The following is a 20768-nucleotide window of genomic DNA, read 5'->3' on the forward strand; positions in this document are numbered from 1 at the left end:
TGTAGACGTGGCTGTCAAGATGCATGTTTAGATCTGAATTAGTAATCACACCCTTGGTGAGTGACTTTTCGAATAAGTAGTTTGTATTTGGATTCATAAGGAAGAACCTAGACCCACTAAATCACAAGATAGAGCTTTTCTCTTTCTTCTTCCCTATCTCACTCCACCATAGCCCTTTCCAAATCACACTGTCCATCGCCTATAAAAGTGGGAGAGAGGGAAACCTGATCATGAGTTATTTGGAATCGGTGGTGAATCAAAACAAAAAGTTCTATCAGTATATTGATGAAGGAAAATCCGACTACATGCATACATTTTGGTGTGCATTTTATTTTTGATTGGAATTATATCCGTATGAAGGAAAATTGCCAAAGTATCCTTTACTCTTGAAAGCTAGGCCCTTGCCTTGCTGTGTCAGAAGAAGACAAAAGTAAGCCAGTAATGCTGGAGACGTCCCTGTTTCCATAAGCACACTGACAGGAGAGGAGCTGTCTAGGAAATGCTGTTTGATTGACGAATAGAGGAAGATCTACACACACTTAAATAATACAAATGGAAACACATCAGCACACGCGAGTCACGAGCCGGGTGCCCCGGCATCCACGGGCATGCGTCTTTTCCAGAGGATCTCTTACTCGATGGTGTCAGCACTTGGTCTCGTTATGCCTCTTATCAGCAAATACCTTTTCATTCCAGAATGGAAAACAAGCTAGCAATTAAATACATACAATATTGATGCTTTATTTCCATAAGTCACCAATAAAAGAATGGATTTAATTTTAATACATTTATTTTCGTGTGATTCTTAATAAAACACTTTCAACACATTCTGTACATTTCAAGCCACTCAGAACTGCATTACATTCTATAAATGTGATTTTTTGGGATGAGGTGCCAAGATGTCTCTGTACAAAGATGTACAATATGTACAGTCACTGTAAGTGCAAGCTGTGCAAAGCAGTCTAGAACACTAATTCATGCCAAGGCTTAGAAAACATTTCAACACATAAGACTAAAGCTTGAAACTGCGTTGTTTTTTTTCCCCCCGGGCAAATGATTACTTTATAAACAAATATATGTATATGTCATAGAGAAAGAATAGTTTGACTCTGCAGCTCAGTCAGCACCATGCAGCTGACTGGATACATTACAGGTCTGCTCTCCTAGGCCTCTCTCCTCAGGGAGCCATTTTGCCACACTCAACGGTCTTCTCATCACTGAGCTGCTGCTGCTGCCTTTGGCTGAACCACAGCAACACCAGGAGATTTAAATTTGGGGAGATAAAGGCCAAACTTGTTTTCAATGCCAGCAAAAGTGGCTGTGGCGAGTCTGTATCCACCGATGTGATCAGGATTGGCAGGAGGAAGGTCTGCAATGCGTGACTTAGGTGTTGGTTCTGAGCCAGAGGGTTTGCTGTTGACAGGAAAAAACCAATGGTTAACGTGCTCAAGATTGACGGGGATGGCATACAACTAAACGTTTGTAGTCTGACTCATGCGCCACAAAGAAGAGTGTTTGTCCAACTACTTCCTTATCATCTATGCTGCATTCGTCATGATTTATAGCTGCTTTGCAAGCAACACATTCACATATTTGATTTAGAAGAGAAATGGCCTCAATTTCAATGCTTGTATACATATACAAATAGATCCACAGAAACAAGATCAGAAGAAAACACACTCAAATATTAACACTCTCTGGGAAGTAGGATGATGGATGATTTTCTCTTATACTTTTCTGATTTCCAAATTTTCTGCACTAAGCATAAATTAATCATAAGAAGTTTACATTTTTCTTTTATTTTGACATAATTTTAACAGCTAACTTTTTAAAGAGTAGACAGATTCATGAAGGTTATTACTAAAATTATTTAAAGAAAAATAGACGTAATTCTTACTTTTACAAAACGTGAAAGCGTAGAAAAGCCTGGCTTTGCTAGATTGCTGTTCTTACTTTGTTTGTCTAAGTCCTTCCACCTCTTGGTTCAACAGCTAATTTGCTACTTGGCCTTTGAGCAGGAAAGGGGTTCACAGGTTTATGAGCTGAAGACTCAGATACGGGCTTTGACTTTCTGCTGCAAAGCTGATAATTGCCTGCTTTGGGTACAACCTTTTCCACCCAGAAAATTCAACAATTCCTCTTCTCCCCAGCACAAGCTTCAAGTACCAAGCTTCAAGAGGCCCGGTTTCTGGCCTAGCTCTCACCAGTGATTATGTCCATGGGCATAATCTCTCTTTGAACCTCTTTTGGGGGCAATAAATTAGCTCTAAGCACATCTATACCTATCTAATAATCAATTATGGTGAATAATGAAATCTCGGAGGTGTGAAAGGGCTTGATTGAGTCTTTGAAAGAAAGTTCACAAAAGTGTTACTAATACAAATTTACATCACTTCTGGCAAAAAGGCCATAGAATAAGAGCCAAATGGTAAGAACCTAAATCCGTGAAGCTCAGTATTTGCTTACACTAAAACAATCATTCACACCACATTTTAATTTGCTGCCTCCCTAACCCTACCCTAAGCAGCTGCATATCCTGTGCACGGCGTCACCCATCGAGGTCGTACTCTGCTAACCCTGAAGCTTCTCAAGCCCACTGTTTGATCTAAATGCATTGGTCCTGCAGGATTCTCTGCCCTATCCGTTTCTGAGAGTTCCAAAAATGCCTCTGTAGGCTGAACGAAGACTTGTTTTGGTTTGGGTGCTCTCCTTACAAAGGAATTGAATAGCTGCACTTACAGGCCTCCAAAATCAATGTAAAACCACCGCTGGAGAAGTTCATAGGTGACCAAGGTAACGCCAAACTGGGGAGAGGATCGAAACACTCGAGCTGAAAAAGAGAGACAGGAGTGGGGGCACTTAACACCAGGATGACTGTGGCAAAGACCACAGGTGAGTAACGGGAGCAGGACCCTAATGCCAGCCGGCCATTCCCTACGACCTCAGTCCCTACCTGCAGCCCCTTTCCAAAACGCTGAGGGCCCCTCTTCCCGGAGTATCTTCCAGAAACAGTCGATGACACCGCTGTATGTCGTCTGGCCGGCGCGGGCGGCCACTTGCAGTCTTGTCTTGATGACATCAGCAGGAGTCACCAGAGAAGCGGCAGGCACACCTTCCAGGAGAAAGGCACGTTCAATTCACCCAAAATACCTTAAAAAGGCTAGAAATACTGCTAACATGTAACAACACAATTAGCAACTTTGCTGAACTCAGAGCTTCTTAAATAGATGCCTGGGCACTAATGGGAAAAAAAGATATATAAGCCTGCTAGCTGCTTCAGTGTGGTCACGGCAAAATTCTTTTGTCTTTCTGAATTAGGAAGATCACCCACATTGCATGATTCCAAAGAACTGTGACAGGAAAGAAGTGCAGCAATATCACTAAGACAATTCCCACGTGTTCCCTTTTAGCATTCAATGATTTTACCTCCTTTTTTTTCTTTCTTTTTTCTTTTTGTGAGGAAGATCAGCCCTGAGCTAACATCCACGCTAATCCTCCTCTTTTTGCTGAGGAACACCAGCTCTGAGCTAACATCTATTGCCAATCCTCCTCCTTTTTTTTTCCCCAAAGCCCCAGTAGATAGTTGTATGTCATAGTTGCACATCCTTCTAGTTGCTGTATGTGGGACGCGGCCTCAGCATGGCTGGAGAAGCGGTGCATCAGTGTGCGCCCGGGATCCAAACCCCGGCCGCCAGTAGCGGAGCACACGCACCTAACCGCTAAGCCACGGGGCCGGCCCTCTCCTTTTTTTTCTTAAATAAGATACAAACATTTTCATGGACAATAAAAAATAAGAATGATGTCAATTTAATGAGCTGCTAAAGGCATCTGACACCAAGCTGTAGCGTTTTTTTGCTGATTCTTGTCACCTCACTGTGCGAGGTGACTATCAATACTCACCTGCTTGAGGGGCTAACGAGAGAACTGACTGTGACTCCTTTCAGACAGAAGTCAACACAACCAGAGCAGAGGAGGCCAGGCAACCAGTGAAGGAACAAGAAGGGAACTGATCATCAAAAGGCCTTATCTCCCATCCCTGTGCCCAGCAGTAGGACAAAGAAGATGGATTTCACAACCACACCTTTTACTTATAACCGCAAACAGGGAACACAGGAGCAAGATAACCTTTCTGGGGGGTTGAAATTCCATTTGGCCTGACTATCACTGAATCATCACTAGGCAGACAGAGCTGGCGGACTTGGGGTGCTGGGGTCTGCCAGAGAATGAAGCAAACACCTCCCCTCCACACAGCCTAGCACCTTATTCAGATGAAACTAGGTAAACTGCCTGCCTTTGGAATGTTCTGAATTCTGAACGTTCTCAGTACCTGCCAGCAAAACTTTACTGGTAAAAATTAGAAAAATTCATCTCTCATTCTGAAAACTGACATCAAACGTCTGTGGGCAAGAAGTTGGTGCTGACAGTTCCATGGAAACATTTACTCGGTTCCACCAACCACTGCCAAAATGCCTGTCCATGGTTAGACTGTTCTTTGGCTGTTTTTTTGCTGCTGGTTGGAAAGCACAGACAAGGACTAGAGGGAAAACGTGCTGGCCCCCATTTAAAACTGGGAGATTTTGGAGTACTAGAAAGGGGCTGGACGAGCACCCAGTGCCAAGACTGAGCAGGTAGCTTTATTGGCTTTCAAATGTGCAACTGACTTAAGGTACAGATGCCAGAGGACAAGGGATTTTCAGGACCCACAATAAGGGCTTGAAGCTCCCTGAGAGAATTTCTTAATCATCACAAGTCATTCTGTCCTCATGGGCAAGAACAACAACGTGGTCTACCCCAACACCCTCAGAACCAAAGGCTCCTGCCACACACCACACACACCACACTTCAGGAAGTGCTCAGGATGTCCTGCTATGTTTAGTCAGGGCACCAGAGGAGAAGGAACCCAGTGAGAGCTACACAGTACCATGAGCCCAAGTGGTCAGAGCTACACCAAGCATTTGGGGAGAGCATGTGGGTTTGTGTTCACCCTTCACATTTCTATCTTTGACCAGATGTAATGGAGAGCAAACACGTGCCCTTTCCTTCCTCTGTCATTTCGGAGTGCTGGTGCAGCAGGGACGCCTGGCTCTCCCCTTCTGTCCCAAGTCAGCTCCTTCACAGCTTAAGAGACAGGCCAGACCCGTGAGATGAGAAGGAAACATCTTAGCATCTTCCTGCGTTTGTTAGGCTCCTCTTTCAGATGGAATCCTTTCTGTGCCTAATTCGGTATCTTAGACCAGATGAAGGTCTTCATTTGTTCCATTGACATTTAGTGAGTTCCTATATTACTATGCTGGCCACGTAGGGAAGGCAAGGACAAATGGAATGAGCTCCCAGCCTAGTACAGAGGATAAAACTGATGCAAACTACCACGAATAAAAGACAGAAAGTGTTAACAGACAGAGAAGAGATGCCAGTGAAGTACAGGGTGATTTGCTGGGCAAGTATCGCTTACGTGGTCTAATGAGGACGAAGGTAGAAGGAACGCAGCTTCTTTTCATGAAGAAACCTCAATTTTTAGCCAAATCATGTAGATTCCAATATACAGAAATAGAAAGTGAGGGCATGCTAGATCTGTGCATCAGCATGAGGTATAACAAAGCAACTGATTTGATGAAGAACTTTTTCACCTTAATGCTTAGCTTGGCTGCACCCAAAGTTTCAGGGGCACAGGAGGCTAAGAAACACGTTAATGATGAAAGCCCAATTTAGATGGGCAGATCTAATTTGGCTCTGAGTTGCTAAGCTGCATTAAGCTGTTTATCCACATTATGCAAATGTAATTAACTCTCATCAGAATTACAGCACATCCCACAAAGGAGAAAAAGCGATCATATTTAAACTAAGTCAGATACAAACAATAACCCTTCCAGAAATAAAGGGGAGAAGTACATAGAGATTCTGTACTTCTTAAAGAGAAGGAGGGAAGGATTCTTTTGGTTTAAAAAAAAAATTCTAATTACCTGCCATGGCTCCAGCTGCAAGGAGATTTAAACCTCCCACGTGTCCGTTTTCATCAGCCAGAAGTAGTTTGCAATGAGCATAAACAGGAAAATAGATTGCAGAGAAGGGAATGTCTCGGAGGAAACACGCTTTGGCACCCTGTCACACAGTGAGGAAACAGTACAAAACGGTTGTGTAAACAGTGTGAATGCCCGCTAGGAAGCCAGGGTGACACGCCTGAGGTATCCCTCAAACAGCATTGGGACTGGTATGGAAGGGAAGTGGGGAGAACAGAGAAATATACATGGCTCAAAGTTTGAGAAAAGCTGGTGGATCCTGGAGTCCTAGAGTTGGTTAATTGGGTAATGATGTTATTCTGACAACTAAGAATTTTCTGGTATTTCCAGTATAGATTCAGTTTTTAGGGTTAATAAAAATTCAGTTCTCAAACCTCCAGGCTGCTTATTCTGTTTGGCTTTGGTGGGTGTGAGGGAGATGATGTGTGGGTGGGAATAGACTTGGAAACCCAAGATTAATAGCTTGATTCTAAAAGCAACCAGCAAAGGCAGGCCAAAACATGAACAAATTACCAACTCAAACCACATCAGCTTAGAGGCCCTGAAGTGTCAGGTCAGAAGCTATAGGCAGTGGCAGTGGAAAAGGAGGTGACTATTCTAGGGAAGGGGAAAAAGAAACCATCAATCTTCCCTCCTCATTCCCCATATCCTAAGTAGCAGAGGACTGGGGGGAACCCAGACAAAATATTTTAGCAGGAGGTTCCCATGGGAGTAGAAAACCACCCAGGGACAGCTTGTCTCAGTGACTGAAGCCACAATGAACACCTTCCTCAGCTGGTCAGGAGCCCAGGCCGTTTTACTGCCCAGGGCTTTACCGATCCAGGCGAATACTCCATCTTTGGCACTTGTTTCCCTAATGGCTCTGTTTTTAAAAGACAAACTCAAACATTAAAAAAAAAATTCCAAGGACTCTCTGAAGGATGATACAGAGAGAAACAATATTAATAATTTCAGCTCTCAAAGGGAATTCCAAAAAGGATGGAAAGTGGAGGTGGAGGGGAGGGAATGTGTACAAAACTCTCTCAAGATAGGCATCAGTGGTTTACTGGTCTCCTAAGAGCCCGGTAGCTGTGTGATTCTAATCTAGAGAATTTCTAATTTCTAATTTGCTGCTACAGAAGCCAATTTACACAATTCTACAGTGAAGGATCTATAAATAAATCAGAAGATGCTGTGGAAACACAGTTGTCTATAGCAGCTAAATTTACGTATTCTCCCCTTATACCAAGCAGAAGAATGGAAAGAAATACTCTTGCTTGTTTAAGAATAATAATAGCTTCTGCTCCATTACATCCGATCTGTAATGACGGGAGCAAGTATACCTGCAGGGAAGGAATCTGTTGACTGGCATTTTGCTAAAGTACAGTAGTACACTCTGGTTTTTTTTAATGGAATTCATTATTGACAAATCCCACCACTTAACTTCTTAAAGACCTGAATCCTACCAAACTCAGCTACTGTTTCACTGTGGTCAAATTATTAAGACAAAGAGAAGCCCCTGCTGGGAAGATAACAATAGAGATAACTCAACTCAAAATAAACATAAGACTATTTTGAAGTCCTAAACCAGTCCAAAGAGGACACCAAAGAAACTTTTCCCAAACCCACTATCAAATAAAAGGCTGTGAACCTGAAGCCAGCAGGTCTGCAGTGCCGGCCTCCCTGCTGGCAGCTTTATAAAAGCCTGAAGATGACAACAGGAGAGCCTGTTTGCATATCCCACTGCCTCTAACAGAAGTGTCCTGATTGTTTCTCTTTGTTTGATTTTCTACTCCAGAGACTACCCTGCTGGACAAGATTGCTTTTCCATTTGCCAGGGAGAAGTCTGGTTTCCACATTCTTTCACATTTCTATTGAGTACATTACAACCTCTCTACCGAGACAACCCGAGGGAATCGACTCACCTTATACAGACCGAAAAGGCCCAGGTCCCGGAGCACGTTCAGGGCACTGACCCTGGGTCCTGTGGTGATCTCTCCAGCTACCTGCAGACGAATCTTGACTATCTCCAGGGGGTTAGTAAAGATGACCTGAGAGCCGCCAGCCTGCAGGCAAGGGAAGAGAGACAGAAGATTTCCAAATCAGAGCCCAACTGGCAGCGTAACCAAGAAAAATCCGGAAAAGCCTCCACATTATACCACTTTACACCTCCCTCTTCACGGGGAATGACAGTCTGATGCTTTGGCTTGGCTGATGCTGGAGGGGCTCACAGGGATGGTCCCAAACTCTGTCTCAAGCCAATATGGCTGGGTGTGTTTCTATTTGAAATGTCAAGAGTATTTCTCAGACCAGTCTTTCCAGGGTCAATCCAGCCATATCCAAAATGGCAAAACTAATAAACTCATTTGGAAAACAAAAGTGAAGCCAGATGTGGCAGTGTGGAGCTATCCAATGAAAGGGAAAGAGATGGCAGAAGGTTGGTTGGTATCTTCTACACTCTGGACCTAAAACTCGGATCGACGATGGTTTCTTTCCTCTTCTTAACAAGCGTTCTCTGTAGTTCAGCCAACTGCTGCCGCTTCCTTGGACTGTAGAGCAATTAACACAGCTTTGCCCCACAGAGGTGCCTTAAGTAAGAGGGAAGAAGTCTCCTCTGGTTCAAATTTTAAAACGTATTATCCTGAGCAAAACTCTGAGACAGATACACAGCTACACCCACACAAAAAGAGAGAATTTAGAAAGACAATTTCAGTATCATTTTAAGACAAAACCAGAAAAACTCTTCAAGGCAGAGCTGAGAAATGGAACATCTAGTTACCATGAGTATAACACCAACAAATCACAGCCACACTCCACACTCTCTACTGGTGAGTGACAGAGATTTGAATTTGGATAATGAGAGTGTATTTGCATCCGAAATCTGTTAACTAGTAGAGCGAAAAGAAAAAAAAAAAAAGAATGTTTAACAAAACTGCTACCAACTCCAACTCCTTTTTTGGTTTTTGTATGAAAGAAAAAAATGTGTGTTGGTGTGTATGCGTGTGTGTATATGGATACATAAAAATAAATAATTTTTTTAAAACATATACATATATTTACCTCCATTCATGAAGTGAAAAAAATCTCATTTGCACATCTTCATCTCAACTGTAGCTGTTTACATTATATAATCATAACCATATTCACATAAGCATCTTCATATTATATAATTATAACTTCACGGCAATAGCATGTCACATGTGTAACAGGAAATGTGTGCCTCACTGGGGCTTTGTAATTCCACAGGTATAGAAAGACTACAAACAATACCCATAAAACTCACGCACAGCATTCAATGCCACTTCAATACTTGGCCCTCGCCCAAATCCCTGTTCACTTTTTTAAAACCCATAGTCCTCCTAGACCCCCTTCCAAGGGGCAGCAACAAGTTCCAGCCCATTCTCCTAACAACCTGTGGCTATAACCCCCCACTACTCCTGTTCCAATCCTGACCCTTTACTCCTATCAACATCCACAACTGCCAACACTGACACAAGATTCCTCTTGTCTTCGTGGGAAGCCTATTGTCCTGGGTTCCCTAGGACCCTAATCCGCTTTTTGTCCACCAAGCACAGGGGTGCAGCAATTTGCTGTCTCTCTCCGGGTTTCCTGCAACTCCCAACTCCAGACCAGGGCCACACGGGTCCCCAAATGACGACTGACCCAATTTTACATGTTGATTTGCCTGTGTTTCTCTCCCTTTTAATCTGTTGCACTGCAGGCAGGAGGAAGCGTTTCAATGTTTCAATCTAAGCAAACAATACTTTCAAAAGGATTGCTGGGTGAAAAATTATGTTAAAATGATAATCCAAGTAATTGCTCCTGTAGCTAGTATTAAAGACCAAACCAATTGAAAAAGTTTACTACTTCCCTGAAATCTCTTGTTTGAATAATGGTTGCAAAGACTATCTTTGGGAAAATATGCTTTATGTTCTAAACTAAAGCAGATTAAAAAAAAGAATAGAACCACAAATTTTGATTATAATCCCAAAAACTTGCCACCACCAAACGATGTCAACCCCTGGGTGCTACTAGTTAAATGTGGATATTATGTTTAAATAAATGCAAAGTTCTTTCATGTTTTTAATCATTAGTAAATTATACCACCCTGCAGAGCAGAAGTACCCAACCAGCATCCCCCACCCCACAGTTCTCTCCGCCTTCCTTCTCTCACGGACCCTTCTGGAAGCAGTTGCCAGTTTATTGAGATGTACTCCTCTAACAATGCTTCAAATTTCTTTCTGAGTGTACACATAACAGGCTTTCTATTAAAACAGTACAATTGAGAGAAGTAAATGACATTTTAAAACACAAACACACTGACTGCTGTATGCTTTAACGATTTGTTACCCCGCACACATACTAAGTCCCAACAATGCACTGGACATAACCACAACACTAAATTTATATATATATCACATATCATATATATCAAGTGAGAGTGTAAACAACACAACAATGACACTACAGCAAGGCACATTTCTCTGAGTTTGTTTCACACGTATGTACTCTACTATATTTGAAGAAGGAAAAATCCTAGCAATTGCATAATCTATATATGCTTTAAATATATTTTTTTAAAACTTTATGATAGGCCTATGAATATGTAGGTAAATACTATTCAGAAACACTGAGTAATTTTAGAAAAAATAAACATTGCTATTTAATTTGTCTAAAACTTGGACTATTTTATAACACTTAAAGGGAATATACATGGCAAATATGCACTGCCCTTTTTGAAACTCTGAGGTTGACCACTATCTCACACATATTAAACTGGGGAAGAGAGAATAAAATTGGCAATTAATTCAGTCATTCTGGTAAGAAATCTAGCGACATAGAACAAGGATTATGATGTTATCACATCCTTAACTGAGTGTTTTTCCTCTGAGAATAATACAGGAAAATATCATTTCTCCACTATTTTCAGACTCCATTAATTATAAGTGATATCATTAATTTAATAACACCTTTTCAGAGGGAAAAAACACTGCTTACAGTAAATATAATCATTGAAGATACAGAATTTCTGAAGTGCTAAACTGTGAAATAAAAATATGGTAACTTTTCAATGAAAAAAAAGTATCTCTAATTTTACAAATATGCTAATGTTTGCTATTTTAAAAAGCAACAAAATTAAACAGAAAAAAATTTTAAAGGCCCAATAAGGAAACAGTTAAGTGAAACAATTATATGCTCTGTCAGGCAACAAGATTAGGTAATAAAATCATGCCAAGTGACATAAACGGAACATAAAATATTAGGTACTCATTAATCACAAATACATCAAAATTTACCTAAGTTTATCAAAATCAAAATGGCTTAGAGATGAAAACATTGGTTGCCTCCTGGAAAGAGAAATGAATAGCTAGGAGAAAAAATTTTCAAAGCATACCCCATTGTACCTTTTAAATTCTGAATCATATGAATGTATTAACTACTCAGAAACAAAAACAAATTTAAAACAACAACAACAAGAAATAGCTGTGGTCTTAGAAACAGTGGCTTCTTTCACAGACTAGGTCCTCTCTCACACATTCTTCCCCATGGTAAATTTGGTAATTTATATAGTTTAAGTGCATTTTTAAAAACCAGTTAGCACTAGTTATCTACGGATCCAAAACTTTAAAAAGGCTTATCTACCTGTATATACAACTAAATGAACATCAAAAACATCTAACCAAATATATCTAGTGATCTGAAATAACAGACACAAGATATATAAAGGTTCAAACTAAACCGTGATGATACACAGCTATATAGTCTTAAACAGACACTGTCTAATTTGACATCTTGCTGTTTCTTGTACTGATGCTTATTTTAGATAACATACCATTCCATACAATACCTTTGGTGAATTTTTTCACTCACCAAATCACCAAAATGAGCTTCTAACCCTCTAATTGCTCAATCTCCCTCTTCAAATTTGCTTTTTATTTTTAAAGAGAGGCAAGCATTAATATTATAACTGACTTAGATATTTTTATTTGTCAGTATTAAGTTGTCATTTCTTTGTTCTAGAACTGAATTACAAATGACACAATAAAAGGGAACAAATCTCATTTTGAACAAGGGTTACCTATATACAACAGAAATGGGGAGAATGTAAAAACTTCCATTTAATCTTGTGTCACATAAATTTTTTTTTTAATGAGAAAATAAACCAACTAAAGCTGACAGCAAAAGTTAGGAGAAAAAGGGTGTAATATTGAGATGTCACCACGCCTCCTGATGTGCCTGAGGCCAAGGGGCTGCACACAGGATTAGGCCTGTTGAACCTCCTGCCCTCACAATCCCACCTCAGGGGTAGAGTCCACAAAAGGGCTGGGGACCCGGCCCTGCTTGCACCAAGTCCCCTGTTTATGTCCTTTGATCTGTTGTCTCCTGTAGCTTGGAACTATTTCCCTTTAACCACAAAAAGTCCAATCTGAACAATTCATTATAAAAAAGTCTTCTCTTACAGAGACTTATGAAAATCTAACTTAAATTTAAGGCCACACCAGCCCACTGAACAGATGTACAAAATAGGTGCATTTAAAACAACCAGACAAACTGATAAAAGTCACAGAATTAGTTGTCACTAGGACTGACTCAAGAGGAATGGGAACAGACAGTGACTCTGCCTCATACACCATCAACCAAACATTCTTAGATATTTTATAAAGCAATGGGAAATGCTCTGGTTCTTTCTAAAATAGTCTAGGATAGTGACAGTTTAAAAGGAATCAACTGCAATTTTCTCATTGCTGAGTGATGATATATGCCAGGGTGTAAGGATGTGAACAGATAGAACCACACATACCCTCCACTAGGGTAAGGAAGAGTCAAAATCCCTGTGTACCTATCATAAGCCACTTTGACATAAACATATATGGACTTTTTACTTGTGTTCACATTAGTATGCAAGCATAAAGTCAGGACCACACTGACTCCTGGGGATGGGAGTTGGAGAAACTATTTCCAAACAAATCTTTAGAGATGTGTGAGCTCAGCTTGCTGAGGAAGACATCGCATAGGGAGCTGCTCAGCTAATATTTCTTGGCTCCCAGGGTTAGTAAATGCTCCAACTAATAAGTCGGCCTCTTGCTCACCCAAATAGGTGTGTGTGTGTACGTGTATGCGTGTGTGCATGCACACACATGGGCTGAAGGGAGGAAGCATGGAAGAGTGGAAACATTCTAGGTTTGGAAGGCTGTTGACCTATATTGTCACTAACTTTGTAACCTTGGATAGGTCATAACCTTTCATTCCTTGGTTTTGTAATGAGACAATAGGGATCCCAACAACTGCCCTATCTACCTCACAGAACTCTTGTGCACTAATGCAAGACACTAGGCAGATTGAGAACAAGACACCAAGAGAAGGGATGTGTTCTCCAGAAGGTATGCTCACAGAGGGCCAAGGAAACACCTACAACACGATGGGATTACATTAGCCCTTTGCTGAGAAGTAAATATATTTTGAGTTTTATGACTTCTATCCATTCCTAAATATATACTCTCTGAAAGAGGTAATGTAATCAGGTAAAAGTGCTCTGGTTAGAGTTTAACATAAAAACAGGTATCTACCAGAGTGATGATTAGAAAATACATGTAGGTCAGTCCTATAAGTATAGACTTTTAAACTTTCTCCTTGGTTGACTTGGAAAGGCAAATTTTTTCTCACTTAAGTTTATGGATATGTCTAAGAAACTCTACATAATCTTTTTCTTTTAAAAAACTACCAAAGACACCATTAAGATAATTAATAGAAAAGTCACAGACTAGGAAAAATATTCATAACACATATATCTGACGAAGGACTATATCCGTGATATATTAAGAACTCCTACAAATCAATAATAACCTAATAAAAAACAGGCAGAAGACGTGAACAGATACTTCACAAAAAAAGATATATTAATAGCCGATAAACACATGAAAGGATGCTCAATATCTTTAGGCACCAGGGAAATGCAAATTAAAACCATAAAAAGATATCATTTCACACCAATGACTAAATGACTAAAATAAAATAGCCTAAGACTTTAGACTAGAATGACTAAAATAAAATAGACTAAGAACATCAAACATCGATGAGGATGCGGAGTTCCTGGAATACTCGTACACTGCTGATGAGACTGTAAAATGGTCCACCCACTTTGACGAACCAACTGGCAGTTTCTTTTAAATTGAACATACATCTACCCCATTCTACTCGTAGATCTTCACCCAAGAAAAATAAAAGCACATGTTGACGAAAAGATTTGTACAAGAATGTTTATAGCAGCCTTATTTATAACAGATAAAAACTGGAAACAACCCAAATGTCCATCAACAGAAGAATGGATAAGCAAATTGTGGTTGATTCACACAATAGAATAATGCTCAGTAAAATTAAAAACAAAAAAAAACAACTACTTGATACCCACACAACAATAAGGATGACTCTTGAAAATGTTATGTTAAGCAAAAGAGGCCAACCATGAAAGAATGCATTTTGTATGATACCATTTATATGAAATCTGAGAAGAAACAAAACGAGTGAGAGAAATCAGAACAGGGGTTGCCTGGGGGTGCAGAGGAGTGATTGACTGGAAAGAGGCATAAATGAATTTTCTGGAGTGAAATGTTCCATCTTATCTTGGGTGGTGATTTCATAGTTGTGCACAATTGTTAAAACTCACTGAGCTGACATCTAAGATCTGTTCATTTTTTTATATGTTAATTATACCTTAATAAATTAACATAGATATGTTAAATTTTGATTATATATACATCTATAATAAAAAAAAAAAGAAAGAAAAGCCACTACAAAGTTGAACGGGCTCATCTAGATTTATTTTGACACATGGAGAAGGCCCTGATTTGGTTCCTTAAGAGAGCATTATAGAATAAAAGAAGCTGGTCTTAAAATCAAAATACTTGGGCTCACATGAAACCTGCAGCATATATTAGCTGGGTCACTTAGAGTGAGTTAGTCTTTCTGAGCTTCTATTCCTCATCTACTTATTTCATAGGAGGTGACAATAGTGAATATTAAAGTACTTTGGATATTCTAAGTTGACATTATAGTATTATTCCTGCCCAAAACAGATATCATAATTAAACAGTCAATTATATTTATGTCTGATATGGACATGTAATATGTGTGTATATACATATATTTATGTATTCATACATATATAAAGAGAGACTTTCTAATAGAAAAATAAAAACATGTGGCCTGATAAGAATGGCTCAGCTCTGAGAACGGGAATAAATTATTTGAAACACTACACATACGGCATTCATAACAGATATTTACTGAGTAACTATATACACACAGATACTCTCTTACCCCATCTCCACTTAAAGAAGGGTCAAGCAATTAATAAACCTAAAGTTCAATTTATAGATACCACAACAAAAAAATTTATGTTAGCACATCTAAATTAGCATAAATTCTGAACTAGTAAGTCTTCTTTGAGAAGGTTTTGATATAAGTATAAAACAAAAGTTTGGTTAATGTTCACAATGAAGATTTAAAATCTGAAAATGCACACCCTGTTTATACTTGTATTCCCAAAGGTTATATTCTATTTCTAAAGTGAAAAGTTCCACTGTGATTCTCTGCTGCCCTTAGAAAGTGAGAGCTGCTTGCATTTCCAATCAAGAAGTCAGAGTCAACAAAACTTCCATCTGGTTTAAAAAAGAATGTATGCGTGTCTGTGTGTGTGCACATGCCTATGCATACGAGCATGTGCACATGTGTATGAAAACATTAGAAGGTAATATACCAGAATGTTGACAATGAAAAAGAAAAGTGTCATTTAGTAATATCTCTGTTCAAGGCAAAAGACTCTAAAAATTTTAGGTTAAAAATTTGTGTGAAAGATCAAAGACCTAAATGTGTAAGAGCTAAAACTATAAAACTCTTAGAAGAAAACAGAAGTATAAATCTTTGAGATCTTGGATTAGGCAATGATTTCTTAGGTACGACACCAAAAGCACAAGCAACAAAAGAAAATATAGATAAATTGGACTTCATTAAAATCAAAGTCCAATTCTTCAAAGGACACCGTTAAGAAAGTAGAAATATTTGTAAATCACATATCTGATAAGAGACTAAATATATAAAGAACTCTTGTAACTCAATAATAAAAGACAAACAATCCAATTAAAAAATGGGCAAAGATTCTGATAGACATTTCTCCAAAGAAGAGATACCAATGCCAATACATTCATGAAAAGATGCTCAACACCATCAGTCATTAGATCACAATAAGATACCACTCCACACCCACTAGGATGGCCATAATGAAAAGACAGATAATCACAAGTGTTGACAAGGATGCGGAGAAGTCAGAACCCTCATACATTGCTGGTAGAAATGTAAAATGGTGCAGCCACTTTGGAAAACAGTTTGGCAATTCCTCAAAATACTAATTAGAGTTACCATACGACCCACCAAATTCCACTTCTAGGTATATACCCAAGAGAAATGAAAGCATACGTCCACACAAAACTTTTTACATGAATGTTCATGGCAGCATTATTTATAACAGCAAAAACTGGAAAACAACCCAAATCTTCAACAACTAATGAATGGATAAACAAAATGTGGTGTATCTACATAATTGAATATTATTCAGCAATAAGAAGGCCTGAAGTACTGATTCATGCTACAACGTGGATGAACCTTGAAAATATTATGCTGAGTGAAAGAAGCCAGACACGAAAGACCACATACTGTATCATCCCATTTATATGAAACGTTCAGAATCGGTGAATCTGTGAAGATGGAAAGTTTATTAGTGGTCGTCTAAGCCTTGGTGGCGGGCGGGAGGGAAGACTGTGGCAATAGTCACAGGGTACCAGGTTTCTTTTTGAAAATAAAAATATTCTAAAATTGATTGTGGTGATAGTCACACAATTCTATGAATACACTAAAAACTGCTGAATTGTTCACTTTAAGTGGGGGGAATTGTATCGTATGTGAATTATATCTCAAAAAAGCTGTTATTCTAAAAGTTTTCCTGAAACATAGCAGGCATTCAGTGAATGAGAGAATGAGTAAATCAAAGAACGAATGAATAGAAACATATACCAAATATGAAAGAATATGGATTTGGAGACAGAAGTGGTTTGAATCTCAATTTTTCCATTTACTAAGTGCTAGATTTCACTGAGCTTTTAGTTTCTTCAACTCTAGCTGAGAATAATAATGAGATAATGCCTATAAAGTGTTCAATTCAGTGCAAGATGCTCAAGAAATGGTAGCTATTATGATGAATTATAATGATAAGCAGATATTTTCTTTGATGATATGTAAAATGAAGCAAATCACGATAACAAATTCTACTTTCAAATTACCACAGTGGAATAAGATTAGATTTAAGATTAAGTTTTATCTGGTGAGTATGATCAGAAACTGCCCCTTTTCTATGAGATACAAACATAGCCTAAGTCTGGTTCCCTTCACAGGAGGAAAAAAACTCTAAATTCTTCTCAGCCTTGACAGCTTGTTCAATGAGAATGAATAAACGAAAGAACGAATGCATGGAAACATACCAAACATGAATGAATATGGATTGGAAGACAAAAGTGGTTGAATCGCAACTTTGCCATTTACTAAGCCCTGGCTTAGTAAAACCTCACTGAGGTTTTATTTTCTTCAACACTACTTGAGAATAATAATGAGATAATGCCTATAAAATGTTCAGCCCAGTAGGAAAAGTCCCTACTGCTCATTAGCAATCTAGCAGATTAGAGCTACATTAAAGTAAAAATCAGTGTCAAGGATAGTGCTAATATTTTAGCTAAGTTGAGCAGTAGGTTCATACATGTTCATTTTATTATTACTCTTTATATCTATATAGTGTATACTGTTTTGCACGTATCAAATATCTCATACTTGTAAAAATGAATCATAGGGGCCGGCCCCATGGCTTAGTGGTTAAGTGTGCGTGTTCCGCTACTGGCGGCCCGGGTTCGGACCCCGGGCGCACTCGTGCTGCTTCTCCGGCCATGCTGAGGCTGCGTCCCACATACAGCAACTAGAAGGATGTGCAACTATGACATAGAACTATCTACTGGGGCTTTGGGGAGAAAAGGAGGAGGACTGGCAATAGATGTTAGCTCAGAGCCAGTCTTCCTCGGCAAAAAAAAGAGAGGAGGATTAGCATGGATGTTAGCTCAGGGCTGATCTTCCTCAAAAAAAAAAAAAATGAATCCTAAAACAAAACAAACAACAACAAAAAACATATAATGTCTAAGGAGTGGATATTTTTATTTCTTGGTCACTTCATGATCTAGTCTGTGCACACCATTTTTCCTAAAGGGCAGCATAGTCATTTTCATAGCAGTAGAATTTCCCTCCCTTACATAGGAAACTCAAAGCCCAGGACCTAGCTGTTCTTTCTGCTGAGGAAAAAAAACCTATAAAGCCAATACTGACTGCTCAGTTTGAGCTTTTCTTCTGAATTAACCTGCATTAGGTTAGCACACTAAGTACATCTTTAAAATGGAGTGATCTTTGGAAGAACAGCAGCACTCTTGTCACCTGGTGGCTCTGACAGCATTCAGCCAAACACCCACAGGGACACTGCGCATTACATCACCACCACCGCCCAGGACGGTGAGGGTTCTCGTGAGCAGGCTCATGGGCAGCCACTCTTCCCAGTGTTTACCTGGTGGCTGCCTACCAGGCTTCACTCAGTAGAGAGAGTATTCCTGTACTCCACAGTGCCTGACGGTCCAGAAGCAGAGACGCATCCTTTCTTTAAGGTTTTATTCTATGTTGAAATACATAGAATACATAGAAACTCAATAATTGCATATTTTTTTCCTCCCTGAAGGAAGAGGTTTAGAGGGAACAGGGAAGCAGAACATGTTCGAGGTGCAGGACGGCAGACAACCTAATCGTTCTGCCTAGAGCCCAATCTGACTATTTTTCATGCTGTCAATTTCCTGCTAGACAATCCATCAAAGCTTCCAGAAATGCGTCATGATTAAGGAAGAGATTTAGAGTGTCAGCACAACCCTCAAGGCACCCCAGACTTCAAAAGAAATTCCCAAAGTTCAAACCCAGAAACAGGGTCCATAACTAGGAAGAACAAAGGAACCACATATCTGATTATGGTTTAACGACTTAGGTCACATGTCAGACATGAGAACAGGTCAGCTTCATGGGCAAAAACCTCTAGATATTACAAATGGAAACAGAAATAATTAGCTACACAGAAGAGAAAGAACATCACTTAGGAAATGTTTGGCAAATTTATGCACGTGCTGTGGCAAAACTGAATCAGGAAACTTCTTAACCAAACTGAAACTAAAACCAAGGAGAAAAAGAATAGTTATGATTTGAAAAGCTTCTCTCATTAGAAGAGAAACAATTACAACGTCTAATTGGCATAAAGGAAGAGGAGAAACTACATTTTTGGTGATCTGCTGAAGCAAAGGTTTTATTCTATGTCTATTATTTGTCCTTCACGAACAAAGCAAGTCAGCCAAAGAGGTGAGTTTTCCTCCTGAGAATGCACGTGGGGGCATGCATGCAGGCATACACGCAAATGCATGTACACACCCACACCCCCACACCCACACCCACACACACACACCTAGCCACCTCTTATAGGAACTTCGGTTACAGAAAGGTGAGGACGCAGGTATGTGCCAGGCTGACAAATCTCATCAAGGAGAATCCAGAGCAGCCTCTCTCTCTGACCCTGAGGGCATCTTCTCCGAACTAAAAGCTGCAAAGGTTATCGACCTCATCACCTCAGGTTCCACAAGCAACTGAGGAGGGTTTAGCCAAGATTGTCAGCCAATTCAGCTGGAAGTTATTAAGGGTTTCAGGGACAAAATAGACTAAGTCAGGCTTAAACAAATCACATATTACCAAACGTGAAATGAACACCACAAATAAAATTAGTTGAGCAGCACACTTAGATTTAAGAATTGATCTAAATCCAACGTCACGCTCACACTTTAAAGATAGAAACCTTTGTGCTCTAAGTAAATATAATCTGAATCTCTGCATTCAAATTGTCAATAGCCTCAACATAGTTATGGTTCTTTGCTATACCTTCTGGTCCCTAAAGAAGGAAAATTATAATTATAACACAATGGCTTACTCAGTCCTACACCTAAAATATAAGGTCCAAATCAGCCATCTCACATTTATTTTAAAGTTCCAGTCAATATAAATGTAGGGTAACTCTACCTACTACTCTATTTTCTGTGATATTTAAGAAGAATCAGAAGTAGAACTTTAAAAAATGTGGAAGATAAGGGATCAGGAGCTTCTAAGAGACTAAGCTGACAAAAATACTACTTCTTTTCTGCACTCAGAAGCACTTAGATGATGCAATGAAATTAAAAAATCATTCCATATGATCACTGAGAAAATCTGCTTAGAATCCCTTGAGTTCAGGGAGAATGTCACTCAGATATTATATCTAACATGTATAAAGGTTAAAAGAACATATTTGCCACAAGAAATGCCCAGAATTAATACTTACACAACCTCCAGCAAGAATTTCTGCTAAAAGTGGAATGGAGCCATCTCTTCTGGTAAATTTGTCCCGGACAAAATCATTAACCTAAATAGAAAGACAACATCAGTTAACCAGAATTCCCAACCATTTCCTCTACTGGCATGTTATTAGTTTTCCAAGTCAGCAAAATATTTGTCTCATGATAAAATTAAAAATTATCAAAAGTTTACATATAAATTTAAAATTTTACAAATGCCTTGATAGTGGACCAGTCTCAGTAGCATCATTTTTCATTTTTGGCTTAATGATAA

At 39.3% G+C, this 20768-nt stretch overlaps 1 protein-coding gene across 3 annotated transcripts in view; it reads right to left on the reverse strand.

Annotated features, from left to right (window-relative positions):
* Positions 1-310: 310 nt before the first annotated feature.
* Positions 311-20768, reverse strand: part of SLC25A12 (solute carrier family 25 member 12) — an 86534-nt gene continuing 66076 nt past the window's right edge. For all 3 annotated transcript variants that reach the window (XM_058549245.1, XM_058549247.1, XM_058549246.1), the window contains 6 exons: positions 20482-20562; positions 7922-8062; positions 5961-6099; positions 2954-3112; positions 2740-2830; positions 311-1413 (listed from right to left, as the gene is read on the reverse strand). In XM_058549245.1, coding sequence (XP_058405228.1) covers positions 1215-1413; positions 2740-2830; positions 2954-3112; positions 5961-6099; positions 7922-8062; positions 20482-20562 — 810 coding nt within the window. In that variant the 3' untranslated portion in view covers positions 311-1214. The remainder of the gene's footprint in view (positions 1414-2739; positions 2831-2953; positions 3113-5960; positions 6100-7921; positions 8063-20481; positions 20563-20768) is intronic.

Source organism: Diceros bicornis, chromosome 10 (genome assembly GCF_020826845.1).
Source record: "Diceros bicornis minor isolate mBicDic1 chromosome 10, mDicBic1.mat.cur, whole genome shotgun sequence".
NCBI classification, from domain to species: Eukaryota; Metazoa; Chordata; class Mammalia; order Perissodactyla; family Rhinocerotidae; genus Diceros; species Diceros bicornis.